The 17,884-nt window shown below is 43.4% G+C and overlaps 1 protein-coding gene across 1 annotated transcript in view; it reads left to right on the top strand.

Annotated features, from left to right (window-relative positions):
* Positions 1–17,884, top strand: part of polrmt (polymerase (RNA) mitochondrial (DNA directed)) — a 95,948-nt gene that overhangs the window by 54,413 nt on the left and 23,651 nt on the right. Inside the window, exons 14-15 of the mRNA XM_055861858.1 lie at positions 1,244–1,330; positions 2,383–2,496. Of these exons, the coding sequence (XP_055717833.1) occupies positions 1,244–1,330; positions 2,383–2,496 (201 nt within the window). The remainder of the gene's footprint in view (positions 1–1,243; positions 1,331–2,382; positions 2,497–17,884) is intronic.

Genomic DNA, 17,884 nt, shown 5'->3' with positions numbered 1-17,884 from the left:
AACCTCAATGTAGCCTATATAAATTGCACAATAATTATACATTTATGGATTTATTAAGGTATCGTTTCTCTTTATTCAACCCTCCCGCCACCCACCCGCCTTTCAGCCACACAATATTTAATGACCCTTAAACCATCTGCGCCTATCAACTAGGGCTGAGCAGTTTTACGATATACCGGTATTGATGCACAGACCTTCTTGCGTTTTTACTTTACCTTCTATAACTGTATTTGAATGTTTGGTTTGTTGAATATGATATGCCGTGTGTAACGCCCATTTTTATAGTTTACTCCGCGACTTGAGTCATCTCTCTCTGCTCTTTCTGAGCAAGTTGGGCCTAAATCGTGTTAGCCGCTAATGCTAATAGAGCAAACATAATTAGCTATACAGCTTGATAATACCGGTGATGGTGTAGACCTAAATCAGCATGTTGTTTGTGCAACAGTATCTTCTAAATCAAAAAGGAATATGCGATGCAAGAATATGTTAGCTACATGAAGTAGCTAAGAGAAAACATTCAATGTAGCCAAAGATTATAGGGTTCACTAGGAAAAACGTATCAACGCTTTGGTTCCTACCTTGTCACAATAACTCCTCCCTGGCATTTTCATTCGTTGTCATGTCAAACAACACTGTATTCAAGGTGCCCACTATTATATTCTAACTATAGAATTAGAATAATCATTCTATTTCCATGATTCCAACAGTTCATCCAAGGCTTTTGCTCTAAATCGCAACATTTTGTTAAAAATAAAGCCTTGATTGTTTGCCCATATCGTGCAGCCCTACGTGGCAGTGTGGAAATTCTCAAATGAGTGCACGATATACAGAAATATATGAAAATTATTTTTGGTTGAATTGAACAGTATAAAACAATCAGAATGGAGAAAGACCCATTGAAATTCCTTAGAATGTATGTGTTGCCACCCTAGGGTCATGCACTACTCATAAAACAAATGTAGAACTTTTATTATTCAAAAACGTTAAATATTGTCATTCTGTCCAATTTAAAAAATATATATATACTGTGATATGATATTTTGGCCATATCGCTCAGCCCTAATACATGTATCAATCCATTAATTGTATGGAACAGACCATCATTTACCTTTTGGAGTTCCTCAGGGTTCTGTACTTGGTCCTTTTACTCTTTTTGAATGTGTGCAAATAAATTAGTAAATAATTTGCTCGATTTGGATATATGTATTGTCCTGCCATTGAGATGTGTGTGTTGTGATTGCAGGAGTATGTATGGGATGCCTCTCACTACCTGGTCCACCAGGTGTTCAGCAGTCTGAAGGAGATGTTCACCGGCACTAGAGAGATCCAGGTACACGACACACATTACTAATATATCCATTTACCTGCTGCATATGCAGTCTCCACAGTTCACCCAGCGCGAAAAATGAGTGTGTGAACTTGTTAATAACGACTAATTGACTTTACTATTAGCGCAATAGCCGTGCTCGTTCATCATTTTCATCCCCTTTATAGTTCACATACATTTAGGACGACATTCACCAGCACCTGGTACGGTCTCATAAATTAAAACCATAGGAGTGAGAATGATCAGGGTATCTTAAGGACCCACCACCCACTGTTTCTATTAGCTCACCAGGGGGTGAGGGCAGACATGAAATATCCCCCCTTCGCCTCCCCCCTGCTCCTGGTTCATCTCTAAATGGGTCGGGTCCTGCTGGGTCTACACAGCAGTGGCTCAAAGAGAGAGCAGCAGTGGTTAAGTACATGATCAATCCCTCTCTCCTCTTCCCCTCCTCTCCTCTCTGCCTGGGTAAGGGAGGAGAAAGAGGAGCGAGGGAGAGAGAAAGTGGACCACAAGGAACACGGACAGTCTGATGAATGGGCAGTGGATGATGACCTCTGGGACGCTAATATGGCTTCCATTCCTAGAGAGTGAATTTGTGTGAGAGAGAGAGAGTGAACAGACTCAGCAACAGCCAGCCCAGCACTGTAATGTGTCTAGTGTAGTGTTCTACTGTCTGCAAGCAACAACTGTCCATCTGTTTATACGAAAACGCTGTTGGCACTGGATAGAAGTAATCACGGAAGAAGCTGCATCTAAGTTTAACCTGATCATACTTTCAAGCTGCTGAGTGAATGTAATGTCTATTTTCTAAAAGCTTCCTCAATTTCACAAACATCCTAATTTGAGCAGAACATAGTCCATATGTACTCACCAGTCAACAGTAGATGACGAAAGTGATTTGAATCCCCTAGCTCTGATGTGTATCTACAGTAGCTGGCAGCAGAGCAGTTGCATGCTGTGACCTGTGAGTGGTGTTTTAAGTGTCCTACTTAAGTTTCACTGAGTGACCACCTCTCCTCCCATTAGCTAACCCGTGGCGGGGCCTTCTGTTTCAGGACTGGCTGACGGAGAGCGCCAGGCTCATCGCTAAGTCAGGCAGCACGGTAGAGTGGGTGACACCCCTGGGCCTTCCCATCATCCAGCCCTACCACCGCAGCCGGACACAGATGGTAAGAGTAAATGTCACTTACTCTAGATACTTAAGATGTTGCTTAGTTGGAGCTCAGAGAAGCATAAAGAAATAAGTATATATTGAACATCTTACACCCAAGCGGTGATCCTTCCTACACTTGTGTTTACAGTAAAGGCACCCTGTGCTGCTGCACTGTTATACAAGCTCATACATGTCAACTTTGCCCTTTTTAAAAGAAAATATGTGCGTATTTATACAATATACAGTACCAGTCAAAGGTTCTGGATGTCCTTTGGGTGGTGGACCATTCTTGATACACACACGGCAAACTGTTGAGCGTAAAAAAAACAGCAGCGCTGCAGTTCTTGACACAAACCGGTGCGCATGGTAGCTACTACCATACCCCGCTCAAAGACACTTAAATTGTTGTCTTGCCCATTCACCCTCTGAATACACAATTCATGTCTCAATTGTCTCCAGGCTTAAAAATCCTTCTTTAACCTGTCTCCTCCCCTTCATCTACACTGATCGAAGTGAATTTATTAAGTGACATCAATAAGGGGTCATAGATTTCAACTGGTCAGGATATGTCATAGAAAGAGCATGTGTTCTTAATATTTTGTGCACTCAGTCTGTGTTCTGTAGACTAACCAATCTGGCTGTGTTCACCATTAATGCCAGTCACATGTTATCTGGAGAGGTCATGAAAATAACAAGCAGACTAGGGTCCCTTGTAAGGTCCCTTTTCCCCCCTAATTGAGACAGTGTCTCTCTGTGAGCTTGTTGTTTGGCTATAGTGGTGTGTCGTGAGCTGGTAGAAGGGCCTAAAAGCGGTAGCCAATTACAGGGCTCTCTTCACCTCACCTGACCTCTGCTGACCTCACTGACAGACAGGGGGCGGCGGCCTCTGAAAGGTCTCGTGCTGCCTCGTGGTCTTGTGAAACAATAAGCCAGCTGCAGCAGTGGCTTTGCATGCTCCCTCTCTTCCTCCTCCTCCACCCCCTTTCCTTCTCCCCTTCTCTCTCATCTGCCTCTCTGCCTGCCAGGCAGTATTAAGAGCCAGAGCCCGAGCTCAGAGGTGGTTGTGTTGTGTGGAAGTTTAGGCAGAGCTGCTTCTTCTCACTTCTGCTGAAAGCATCTGGCTGCACATCTGTCTCACTGGCACTGAGGTCTCTGTAGCATTTAATGGCACTGAGCTGGCCAATATACATCCTGTGGTCAACACTGGCACTGGTTCCACCAACACAAGCCTCTGGAGAAGGGTGTAGCATTAGGGCACCTGAAATTGAGAGCTGCTTAATGTTGGCTATGTATGCGTGTCTTTGTTCTTTTGCCACATGTTTTACATTTCAAATGTCATTCAAATCCAAGAAAATGTGTAACCGCCATTTTGTCTTTGAGCCTGACACCGCCTTGTGGTTGAACAGGAGGGTGTGGCAGGGCTTCCCTGTTCCGAACACATGAACCAGGTAATGGGCAGAGGGCACACTGACTCTACTGTTGCAACAGCTCAGCTCATCATCACCGCAATGCAGAGAGTGCTGTGACTTCTCTACCCTTGCTTGTCCTCTACTCTCTCCTCTCGTCCTCCTGAATAGAGTGCACCACCACCACCAGGCCTCTGTCTGTCCTTCAGGACTGTGCTGTCAGTCAGTCAGACAGCAGTGATGTCAGATGGCACCCTAATAGTCTGAGTTAATCTGACGGCTAGTATTCTGCTGCCCACCGGGACAGAGGTGCTGCTACTGCTGCTTCTGTGACCCTCCTTCCCCAATCTTCTCTGAGAGAGTTACTCTAATAACATTGCCCCAATTTTGGACTTAATTTTCCAGTGTTAAATGCAGAGAGTTAGTATGAATTTAGGAGGGTTCACAGAGAGGGTGTGTGGGGGTTGAGGTTGTTTAATCTCAGCTCCAAGGTGGAGCCTTGCAGGCCTATTTGCCATTAAATATCAAACTACTGTTATGTTTTGATTTGGTTAATATTCTCCCTATTAGTCTACTACCTGGCATTTCCTCGGGAAGTCTGGACTCGGGAGCTGGATATCATCACATTTTATTGGACTTTTACGGCATTTCTTGATGAAGGTCTTCATAAATCAGGGGGCTGTGTCTATTCTTCTCCTCTTGAATTCTTCTCCACTTAATCGTTGTTAATCACACACCCAACCGTGCTGCCATGCCATCTCACATGTTACCTGGCGCTGGAGAAAACACACAACACAATCTCAATGGATGAAGAATCACTAGACTACTACACTATACACTTAACTGCTCTGCCCTACCAAGCAAAAGAGCAGGAATTGCTTCAACGTTTTTCTTATTGTCCAGCAAAATACAATGTAGGCAGATCATTGGAGATGTGGTTATCTGTTGTTTTACTGCGAGGTTATTTTTTATTCATATTTACCCTGACCTCTGACATGACCTTTGACTGTAGCCGGCAGTTACTGCCTTCTTGCTTGGTACACCCACTGGATTACGTTTCCATGACAATTTTATTTATTTTTTTACACAAACTTGTGTTATTATATTTATTTGGATGTGGCTGTCAATGTCATTTAATTTGATACTTCTATCGGCAAAGAACAATAGATAATACCAAGGTAAACAAACCGTAGACACTGCAGCCCAAAGCTCAGTAAAACCAAGGTAAAAAGCTGACTTGAGTGATGGCAGTTACAGTGAAACCAAGGAAAACGGCAGTAACTTTTTTTACTGCAAACATGACCCCCCCCCCCCCCCCATTTTCTCCATAACACAACACAATGGAGGCAGGATATTTGTCCACATGATGAAGCATGTATTTAATGTATAAAAAATGTCAACAATTGTTTTACCAAATGTGCAGTTATTGCTCTTTTGAATCACTAGTCTACTACACTATACACTGAACCGCTGCACTCTCATTGTAACTAAAGTCCAAGATATATTTTGTATAATTCTACTAGAAAAAACATAGGCCTATAGCCTATTTTCATTTCCATTACAATAAAATATTAGTGTAATCCATTTAATAAACTTTATTTGTAGATTAAATTAGTAGTAGAGTTAGAGTAATTCCTAAAGTCCAAATACAAAAAAGAAACGAAAAAGATGATGATAATAATAATAATCAAATCAAATGTTATTAGTCACATGCGCCAGTGAAATGTTTACTTAAGAGCCCCTAACCAACAATACAGTTTAAAAATAATGCGGATAAGAGATAAAAGTAACATGTAATTAAAGAGCAACAGTAAAATAACAATAGCGAGACTATATACAGGGGGCTACTAAAACAGAGTCGATGTGCGGGGGCACCGGTTCGTTGAGGTAGTATGTGCATGTAGGTAGAATTATTAAAGTGAATATGCATAGATGACAACAGAGAGTAGCAGTGGTGTAAAGAGGGGGGGCACTGCAAATAGTCTGGGTAGCCATTTGACTAGATGTTCAGGAGTCATGGCTTAGGGGTAGAAGCTGTTTAGAAGCCTCTTGGACCTAGACTCGGCACTCTGGTACCGCTTGCCGTACGGTAGCAGAGAGAACAGTCTATGACTAGGGTGGCTGGAGTCTTTGACAATGTTTAGGGCCTTCCTCTGACACCTACTGGTATAGAGGCCCTGGATGGCAGGAAGCTTGGTCCCAGTGATGTACTTGGCCATTCGCACTACCCTCTATAGTGACTTACGGTCGGAGGCCGAGCAGTTGACATACCAGGCAGTAATGCAACCAGTCAGGATGCTCTCAATGGTGCAGCTGTAGAACCTTTTGAAGATCTGAGGACCCATGCCAAATCTTTTCAGTCTCCCGAGGGGGAATAGGTTTTGTCATGCCCTCTTCATGACTGTCTTGGTGTGCTTGGACCATGTTAGTTTGTTGGTGATGTGGACCCCAAGAAACTTGAAGCTCTCAACCTGCTCCACTGCAGCCCCGTCGATGAGAATGGGGGCGTGCTCGGTCCTCTTTTCTGTCGTCCACAATCATCTCCTTTGTCTTGATCACGTTGAGGGAGAGGTTGTTGTCCTGGAACCACACGGCCAGGTCTCTGACCTCCTCCCTATAGGCTGTCTCGTCATTGTCGGTGATCAGGCCTACCACTGTTGTCATCTGTGAATTTAATGATGGTGTTGGAGTCGTACCTGGCCGTGCAGTCATGAGTGAACAGGGAGTACAGGAGGGGACGGAGCATGCACCCCTGAGGGGCCCCTGTGTTGAGGATCAGCGTGGCGGATGTGTTGTTACCTACCCTTACCACCTGGGGGCGGCCCAGTCAGGAAGTCCAGGATCCAGTTGCATAGGGAGGTGTTTAGTCCCAGGGTCCTTAGCTTATTGATGAGCTTTGAGGACACTATGGTGTTGAACGCTGAGCTGTAGTTAATGAATAGCATTCTCACATAGGTGTTCCTTTTGTCCAGGTGGGAAAGGGCAGTGTGGAGTGCAATAGAGATTGCATCATCTGTGGATCTGTTGGGGTGGTATGCAAATTGGAGTGGGTCTAGGGTTTCTGGGATAATGGTGTATGTGAGCCGTGACCAGCCTTTCAAAGCACTTCATGGCTACAGATGTGAGTGCTACGGGTCGGTAGTCGTTTAGGCATGTTATCTTAGTGTTCTTAGGCACAGGGACTATGGTGGTCTGTTTAAAACATGTTTGTATTAGAGACTCGGACAGGGAGAGGTTGAAAATGTCAGTGAAGACACTTGCCAGTTGGTCAACGCATGCTCGCAGTACTCCTGGTAATCCGTCTGGTCCTGCGGCCTAGTGAATTTTGACCTGTTTAAAGGTCTTACTCATGTCGGCTGTGGAGAACGTGATCACACAGTCTTCCGGAACAGCTAGTGCTCTCATGCATGTTTCAGTGTTATTTGCCTCGAAGCGAGCATGGAAGTAGGTTAGCTCATCTGGTAGGCTTGCGTCACTGGGCAGCTCAATAATATAACCAGCGAGGTGCACAGGTGAAATTATTTGCTGTATTCCTAAGCAAAAACACCCGTTCATGACCAGTTGTAAAATATTTATTGCATAAAGAAATATTAGTGGAAATACATTTCATTTGTAAAGTATTCAGACCCTTTGACCTTTTCCACATTTAATATGTTATAGCCTTATTCTAAAATAGATTTTTAAATTATCCTCTGTAGCTCTATAAGGTTGGATGGGGAGTGTCGCTGAAAAGCTTTTTTCAGGTCTCTCTGGAGATGTTTGATTGGGCTCAAGTCCAGGCTCTGGCTGGACCACTCAAGGCCATTCAGAGACTTGTTCCAAAGCCACTCCTGCGTTGTCTTGGCTGTGTGCATAGGGTTGTTGTCCTGTTGGAAGGTGAACCTTCACCCTAGTCTGAGGTCCTGAGCGCTCTGGAACAGGTTTTCATCAAGGATCTCTCTGTACTTTTCTTTGTTCATCTTTCCCTCGATCCTGACTAGTTTCCCAGTCCCTGCCACTGAAAAACATCACCACAGCATGACGCTGCCACCACCATGCTTCACCGTAGGGATGGTGCCAGGTTTTCTCCTGACGTGACACTTGGCATTCAGGCCAAATAGTTCAATCTTGTTTTCATCAGACCAGTGAATCTTTTTTCTTATGGTTTGAGAGTCCTTTAGGTGCCGTTTAGCAAACTCCAAGCTGGCTGTCATGTGCCTTTTTACTGAGGAGTGGCTTCCGTCTGGACACTCTACCATAAAGGCCTGATTGGTGGAGTGCTACAGAGATGGATGTCCTTCTGGAAGGTTCTCCCATCTCCACAGAGGAACTCTAGAGTTCTGTCAGAGTGACCATTGGGTTCTTAGTCACCTCTCTGACCAAGGCCCTTCTCCCCCAATTGCTCAGTTTGGCCGGGCGGCCAGCTCTTGGAAGAGTCTAGGTGGTTCCAAACTTCTTCCATTTAAGAATGATGGAGGCCACTGTGTTCTTGGGGACCTTCAATCCTGCAGACATTTTTTGGTACCCTTCCCCAGATCTGTGCCTCGACACAATCCTGTCTTGGAACTCTACGGACAATTCCTTCGACCTCATGGCTTGGTTTTTGCTCTGACATCCACTGTCAACTGTGGCACCTTAAACAGACAGGTGTGTGCCTTTCCAAATCATGTCCTATCAATTCAATTTACCACAGGTGGGCTCCAATCAAGTTGTAGAAACATCTCAAGGAGGATGAATGGAAACAGGATGAACCTGAGCTCAATTTCTAATCTCATAGCATCGGATCTGAATACTTATGTTACTTAGGTATTTCTAAAAATAAATCTAAAAACCTGTTTCGCTTTGTCATTATGGGGTATTGTTTGTAGATTGACAAGAAAGAAAATATATTTATTCCAAAATGTGGAAAAGTGAAGGGGTCTGAATACTTTCCGAGTGCATTGTATACAATCGTCATGTCTATCATTGACACATTTTTTGCACCACTACAAATAGAAAAAAAATAATAATGTGGTTGAACGCTACCCTGTTTTGCCTCTACCTAACTGGGTATGAAGGCCCGGCCCTTACAATTGGATTGTCTTTGAGCTAGCTGTTTGTACTTTACACCCTATTGCCAAGCATGGGGCTGGGAGGGCTAAATTAAATATTGTCTTCCCTTGTCAATAACTCCTCCATTCCATCTACCCCCCACAGCCTACTTTGCCCAGTCAGGTTTACATGTTATACATTGCCAGAATTTCAGAGTGGATTTAGAGTGACATGCTCCTTCACCTTTACTGACCATTGATGGGCTAGTTATATACTGAGAGCAGTGCTGCTGCTCCCTCTCTTTAGCACTTGCGCTCTCTCTTCTCTTTCTGTCTCTCTCTGGATTTGCTCAGTAGGGGTTCCAGTTCCCTGTTTGAAAATGTCACAGTGCCTGGCCAGATTCATGCAGAACCAGCCTGGATTCCATTAATAATCTTAAAGACAGGACACCGACTCAGATCCGCACCACCACAGTCCTCTTATAGCCAGGACACCACAGCACAGATTTACTGCAGCGCCTCTACTACTGGAGTATAAGGCTACAGACAGTAGCTCTGGAGTTCATGTTAAGGTCCATTTCCTTCGATTTTCATGGATAAAGGACTGCCAGAGATTGTAATTGATGTGCCAATTCTTAAGTAGAAGCGATGTGCTTTCTTGGATATATTGTAGTACAGTCAGTGTATTTGAGTGTGCATTGAATGCAAGGTTTGGGATTGAAAAGCTTTTAAGTGCAGTACCTGAAATGGAAAAGCTTCTAGGACTTGCAATTGCATTTGTAAGTCTATGGCTTCATTATAATAGTACAGTGTATTGATGTGAACCGTCTCTGCCCAACCTGTGTTCAGCTAAATGTGCTCTTCCCCAACAATCTGTGTGTGTGGTGTGTGCGCATTTGTATGGAATGTTCTACCCAAAGATTTGTAAAGATGACTGATAGGGGGCGCTGTGTTGAAGCCACCGGGCCTCCATCTTGGTACTCCCCCACCATTGTAAAAAATATTTTGGAAGCTATATAAATGCATGTATTGTCTACATTCGTTTTTGCCTATTTTATTACTTTGCATACACCTTTAATGCATTCTTTGACATTATATTATGTGAGCTAAACATAAACATTTAAAATTAAGAAATATATAAACATTTTCCTTAAAGGGCAACTCCACCACTTTTCTTCCTCATTTTCATTCTCTCCATCACAATACCAGTGTCAGCATATGTGAAAACGTCGCATTTCTACGTTTTGTAGAAACATTTTTAAAGTTAAACATTTCTACCTGTTGACATCAAACATTTAACACAGTGATTCTTTTCAAACACTATGAGATTCACAGTGATGTGGGGAGCAAGGAAATACTCTCACTTGGGCTAGAACCTTGTTGCATGTTTTGAAAATCATTGTTCTTTACTTTTAATCCTATTCTGTGATGTCAAAAAGATGCATTTTTTAGGACAATTCTTCGTTATGTTTTTAACCACAGATCATAGAAATGCTGGAGATGATGAATATGAAGTTGAAAACTGGCGAATTTGCCCTTTAACCCCCTAGAGTCAATGTCCACGCACCTGCGGAAATCCAATTAGCATAATAATTTAAAAAATCCCCATTTAAAAATTTGAAATTTAAGCTAGAGAGATGTTTTTTTTGCATTGGATGTGTCTCAATCCACCAATGTTGCACTTCCGCATCTGCGGTGAAAGGTGACAGAGCTAGAGGGGTGTTTGTCAGACCATGAGACATCCCGAAAATCTGTCTTTTCACAAAGTCATCTGTAGCTCCGAACGGTTTGGCCTATAATCTATCATTTCTTCTATGGAAAGATGTGACACTCACGAACGCTATGGTGTTCTCCGTTTTGCTCTAGGACGCCCACAGGCCTCAAGACTCGTCTGAAGGTCCCCCAGTACCAGGAAAATGTATGGAAATACAGTACCAGTCCAATAGTTTGAACACACCTAATCATTCAAGGGTTTTTCTTTATTTTTACTATTTTCTACATTGTAGAATAATAGTGAAGACATAAACTATGAAATAACACATATGGAATCATGTAGTAACCAAAAAAGTGTTTTAACAAATCTAAATATATTTTAGATTCTTCAAAGTAACCACCCTTTGCCTTGATGATAGCTGTGCACACTCTTGGCATTCTCTCAACCAGCTTCATGAGGTAGTCACCTGGAATGCTTTTCCAACAGTCTTGAAGGAGTCCCCACATATGCTGAGAACTTGTTTGGCTGATTTTCCTTCACTCTGCGGTCAAACTCATCCCAAACCATCTCAATTGGGTTGAGGTCGAATGATTGTGGAGGCCGTGTCATCTGATGCAGCACTCCATCACTCTCCTTTTTGATCAAATAGCCCTTACACAGCCTGGATGTGTGTTTTGGGTCATTGTCCTTTTGAAAAACAAATGATAGTCCCACTAAGCACATACCAGATGGGAAGGCATATCGCTTCAGAATGCTGTGGTAGTCATGTTGGTTAAGTGTGCTTTAAATTCTAAATAAATCACCAATCGTGTCACCAGCAAAGCACCCCCACACCATCACACCTCCTCATGATGGGAACCACACATGCGGAGATCATCCATTCAGCTATTCTGCATCTCACAAAGACACAGCGGTTGGAACCAAAAATCGGACATTTGGACTCATCAGACCAAAGACAGATTTCCACCAGTCTAATGTCCATTGCGCATGTTTCTTGGCCCAAGCAAGTCTCTTCTTATTATTGGTGTCCTTTAGTAGTGGTTTCTTTGCAGCAATTCAACCATGAAGTCCTGATTCACACAGTCTCCTCTGAATAGTTGATGTGTCTGTTACTTGAACTCTGTGAAGCAATATTTTGTGCTGCAATCTGAGGTGCAGTTAATTGCTGATTTCTGAGACTGATGAACTTATCCTCTGCATGAACTTATCCTCTAATGAACTTATCCTCTGCAGCAGAGGTGACTCTGTTTTCCTTTCCTGTGGTAGTCCTCATGAGAGCCAGTTTCATCATAGCGCTTGATAGTTTTTGCGACTGGACTTGAAGAAACGTTCAAAGTTCTTGACATTTTCCAGATTGACTGACCTTCATGTCTTAAAGTAATGATGGACTGTCATTTCTCTTTGCTTATTTGAACTGTTCTTGCCATAAGATGTACTTAGTATTTTACCAAATAGGGCTATCTTCTGTAATACCACCCCTACCTTGTCACAACACAACTGATTGGCTCAAATGCATTAAGAAGGAAAGAAATTCCACAAATTAACTTTTCATTAATTTAGCTGCTGTTAATTGAGATGCATTCCAGGTGACTAACTCATGATGATGGTTGAGAGAATACCAAGAAAGTGCAAAGCTGTCATCAAGGCAAAGGGTGGCTACTTTGAAGAATCTCAAATATAAAATATATTTTGATTTAACACTTTTTTGGTTACTACATGATTCCATGTGTATTATATCATAGTTTTGATGTCTTCAATATTATTGTTGATACTTAAAGGGGTCTTTAAAATTCAAAATCAAATAGCAAAATGATCCTTGGTATTCCATATAGCTTAGGAGAACCCCCCCCCTCCCCCGTTTTAGACAGAGCGTAGACTGTAAAGGGTTAAAGTATTCTTTTTTTTAGATTACTGATGTTACTGTCCCCATTATAACCAAAAAATTGTGTGTGTATGTAGTTGTGTGGATCTGTTTGTGTGTGTGAAGCTGTGCTGCTTACGTGTCTGGCATTCAGCACTAACGGAGCGCAGACAGACATCCTAAGCAGGTCTGTCAGCTAGCCCAGCGTGCTCTGGTAGTGTGGCATCAAGCAGCGGTGATGCGCTGGGCTAGCAGCACCTCATCAGCAGGTGCTGGGGAGCGGAGGTGACAGATGGCAGGCCTCTGGAGGGCTCTCTCTCTCTCTCTCTCTCTGTAGACATGATTTGTTTCTGTAGTGTGAATCATATATTTAGCTACCGATGCGAATGTGTGTATCATAGTCTGCTTTGTAAGTAATAACAACCTCAAACATACACCCACACACACCACCAAGACGAATGTAACTCACCCCTACACTATTATTCCCACACTTCATGTCATTTACCCTACATACTTCTATTCCGTCTCCATCTACTTGCGCATCATGGGGCCAACAGAAATTAAACACTAACTTCTACAAAGGTCACCTTTTCTCCCTAATTTTCCACCATACTTGATTCCATCTTTCTTTTTTTCCTTTCATAAATGGACTCTGTGGAGCATTAATTAGAGTAGACGATATGGGAGAAGATGAAGTACCCGGAACAACCAGTACACAAATAAGCAGGAAGAGAAGAGAGAGAAGCGTCCCATAATCAGTCAGTGGCGGAGGGAGGGAAGGTGGCCCAGTGATGATGGGTTGGAGGAAATGACAGTAGCAAGCTGCGAGCAGCGTGGACATGCATCAATATGGCTGCCTAACGGGATTGTAGGCAACTAATCAGATTAGGGGTCGCTTTTGCCTGGGCGAAGATTTTTCTCCTTTCCACCCTCGCTGGCTGAGTTACGTATCAAGTGAAACCGGAGAAGTGGATTTCACCGGGGAGAGGAGTGGTGGATTATGGAGTTACTCCATGCTTTTATTACCCAGAGAGACCGACAGTGGATCTATGTTGAGTTGAAACCCTTGCGTATCCTCAACTAACCTTGCTGGTGGAAACCCAAAGGATCTGGGGTCCCACTGTTAAAAACACTTTATGTTTGAGTTTAAAAGACAACTCTCCAGTGTTTCTACACACTATTTTGCCTACTGTGTGGAGGCCTACTTAAGATTTCCTTTCCAGTCCTAACCCCTTGTCTTGATGAAACATGCTAGCTGCTGTAGTCAAGATGAGTATGCTAGTGGAATATGCACTGTACCATACACAGAATCAGAATGAGTTATTCTAATTCCATGATACCGCACTTCTCCAAATGTCGACTTGTCCTCTCCCTCACTCCCCGAGAACCAAAGCCAGCAACTCCCCGCGGTTGTGGGGTGAACTAATAAATGCTGCTGGAGTTTCAAGGACACCCTGGAGGTAAGATGGAGGGAGGGAGAAAGAGAGCGAAGGGAGGGATGGAGGAGAGGAGAGGAGGAGGAGAGAAAGGTCAGTGGGAATTTGGTAGGTCTCTCCAGGCGGGAGGTGAATAATTGTGTTGTATCTCATCTGTGGACTGTCTGACCATAGTGATCAATAAGGTGAGTGAGTGACAGCTGGGGTGAGCGAGGTAGAGAGTTGGAGTGAGATAGAGGGGCCAGGAAGGCTCAGGTTAGGCGTAGAGTGGTTGGCTCATTGGGCTGGAGGCAGGGCTGGGCTAGACATGGACTGATGATGGTTGTGGTAGGAAGTGCCACAACAAAGTTGTGATGTGATGAATGGGAATCCTCCCACTTCTGGCACAATGTTGCTTCTTCATTGATACTTATGACTGTTTTATATAGTGCTGTCTGATAGAGTAACTCTCAGGTGAGTTGGGACTATTCTCCATGGAGAGAATGTTGCACTGTATCAAGGGCAAATTCATCATAAGCTAAGGATTGGGCTAGGCTGGTAAAACTGGTGCACATATAATGATGTGGGTATAGTGTACAAATCAAGACATAAATTAAAATCTCTCTCTTCAAAGATACATTGCAGATCCATTCCTAGGGAAAATTACAATGATCAAGATTTTAAAGGTAGACTCAGCGATCTGACATGTATGCAGAAAGTGAACAGCATGAAGCTCAACTTCTCTGCTGTTTTGGTCCCGTGGCTCCCACACTGTATGAGTGTGAAGCGAACCGTGCACATGCGCAGATACTGGGCGACATCTTACGAGTTCCAACCCAACTTTGTTATTTAGTGACTTTTATCGTGTTTATCTTAATTTTTTGTACAGAAAGTTCATACTATCATCACATAATGACCACCAAGCACTTCTGGACATCAGATCGACAGCTGTTCCACTGTTCCACGACTCAGCTACTCCACTGTTCACCCTATTCCTTTGTTTCATAAGCTACCAAAACGCCGCCGGCGAGATGGAATCCTGGTCAAATTGAGGCAAAGAGAACTGAACGGCACTCCTCTCCGTTCTATTGGCTAAGGTTCAGTCACTCAAGAATAGCTTTGTTCGAGGGTCTCCTATCAGAGAGACTTGAAAAGCTGCAATATTATGTGTGGCAGGGCTTGCACACGATAACGGATTACAAAGGGAAACCAAGCCGTGAGTTACCCACTGACGCAGAACTCTCAAACGAGCTAAATATCACACTGTGCCTTGCGTGAAAGCCCATGTTTTTCCGGATGACTATGTGATCTCACTGTCTGTGGCCGATGTGAGCAAACCTTACCGGAGCATCATCTCTCGTACCAACAGGCTCTGAGACTGCTTCTTCCCACAAGCCTGCTAAATAGCCAGACTGCTAAATAGTTTGGCTACCATTAACTGACTATCTGCACTGATTCTATCTTGCACATATCCTACGCACATTCAATAGACTATATAGACAGTGCATTCGGAAAGTATTCAGACCCCTTGACTTTTTCCACATTTTCTTACGTTAAAGCCTTTTTCTAAAATATATATATATTTTAATCTACACACAATACCCCACAATGACAAAGCAAAAAAAAAATTTTTTAGACATTTTTGAAAATGTATTACAAAGAAAAAACTAAATATTACATTTACATAAGTATTCAGAACCTTTACATAGTACTTTGTTCAGGTACTTTTGGCAGCGATTACAGCCTCAAGTCTTCTTGGGTATGACGCTAAAAGCTTGGCACACCTTATTTGGAGAGTTTCTCCAAATACTCTCAATCTCTGTCAGGTTGGATGTGGAGCGTCGCAGCACTGCTATTTTCAGGTCTCTCCACAGATGTTCAATCGGGTTCAAGTCCGGGCTCTGGCTGGGCCACTCAAGGACATTCAGAGACTTGTCCCCAAAGCCACTCCTGCGTTGTCTTGGCTGTATGCTTAGGGTCGTTGTCCTGTTGGAAGGTGAACCTTCGCCCCGGTCTGAGAACCTTCTCCAGGGCACTCAGGACTTTATCAACGATCTCTCTGTACCTTGCTTCGTTCATTTTCCTCAATCCTAACAAAAAGACATCCCCGCAGCACGATGATGCCACCACCATGCTTCACCGTAGGGATGGTGCCAGGTTTCCTCCAGATGTGACGCTTGGCATTCAGGCCAAAGAGTTCAATCTTGGTTTCATCAGACCAGAGAATCTTGTTTCTATAGGTGTCATGTGCCTTTTACTGAGGAGTGGCTTTTGTCTGGCCACTCTACCATAAAGGCCTGATTGGTGGAGTGCTGCAGAGATGGTTGTCCTTCTGGAAGGTTCTCCCATTTCCACAGAGAAAACCTGAAGCTCTGTCAGAGTGACTATCGGGATCTTAGTCACCTCCCTGACCCAAGGCCCTTCTCTCCCAATTGCTCAGTTTGGTCGGGCGGCCAGCTCTAGGAAGTCTTGGTGGTTCAAAACCTCTTCCATGTAAGAATGATGGAGGCCACTGTGTTCTTGGGGACCTTCAATGCTGCAGAAATGTTTTAGTACCCTTCCCCAGATCAGTGCCTTGACACAATCCTGTCTCGAAGCTCTATGGACAATTCCTTCAACCTCATGGCTTGGTTTTAGCTCTGACATGCACTGTCAACTGTGGGACCTTATATAGACAGATTTGTGCCTTTCCAAATCATGTCCAATTAATTGAATTTACCACAGGTGGACTCCAAGTTGTAGAAACATCTCAAGGAGGATCAATGGAAATAGGATGCGCCTGAGCTCAATTTCGAGTCGCATAGCAAAGGGTCGGAATACTTATGAGTAAGGCATTTGTTTTTTATTTTTAATAAATGTGCAAGAATTTCTACAAACCTGTTTTCATTTTGTCATTATGGGGTATTGTGTGTAGATTGATGAGGGGGGGGGGAATAATTGTATCCTTTTTAGAATACGGCTGTAACGTAACAAAATGTGGGAAATGTAAAGGAGTCTGAATACTTTCCAAATGCACTGTATACACACTACATTGACACTCCCACACATTCACAACACAAACATACACACTTTTACACAACATTTGCTGCTTCTATTCTGTTCTTTATTTTACACTTATAATTATCTATCCTGATGCCTAATCACTTTACCCTGCCTTTATGTACATATCTACCTCAAATACCTCTGCACATTGATCTGGTACTGGTAGTCCCTGTATATAGCTTAATTCTTGTGTATTTTATTTCTGTTGTTAAAATGTTTATTCTTAAACTCTGCATCGTTGGGATGGGCTCGTAAGCAAGCATTTCAAGTCTACACAAGTTGTATTCGGTGCATGTGACATACGATTTGATTTGTGAGAGTGATGTCTTGCATTTCAATAACTGCAGCTCTAATCGTGGCAGCGTCATTTCGCTACGCCTACCTTTAATTCCTATTTTATGCAAACCCAATAAGGATATGGAAGATACATTTTAAGTCATTTACAGGAGCAATTAGGTTTAAGTGCCTTGCTCAAGGGCACATCGGCAGATTTGTCACCTAGTCGTTCGGGGAATCGACCCAGCAACCTTTTGGTTACTAGCCCAACACTCTAACCGCTAGGCTACCTGCTGCCCCTACGTACAATAGAGTAGTTTGTTGAGTTAACCCCAGATCCTTTCATCATTACCTCTTCCTTTCTCCCAAAATGTATCCCTGAGGACATGGGGAGATCGGAAGGACTTTCTGCCACAGTGATAGACACATCTTTCCTTCCAACTCCTCCTAGAGGGCTGATGGATGAGATCGCACTACATGGCACATGCTGATGGGAATGTATCGCCCAGTGTGTCTGTGTGTGTCTATTTTCAACCTGTTTGGTTGTTTCTGCAATAAATCAATGTGCCCTGGAGCCATTGACAGGAGAGGAGGCTGCTAGCTGGGTAAATCAAGAGAGCTGCTACCCTGCATGAAGGCTTGTCACTGTGGGATTGGATTTATCTCCAGAAGTCCTAATTC

This window comes from Salvelinus fontinalis, chromosome 14, assembly GCF_029448725.1.
Source record: "Salvelinus fontinalis isolate EN_2023a chromosome 14, ASM2944872v1, whole genome shotgun sequence".
In the NCBI taxonomy this organism is placed as follows: Eukaryota; Metazoa; Chordata; class Actinopteri; order Salmoniformes; family Salmonidae; genus Salvelinus; species Salvelinus fontinalis.
Note: the sequence above shows the minus strand (reverse complement) of the source record. Positions and strands in the feature narration are given on the sequence as shown.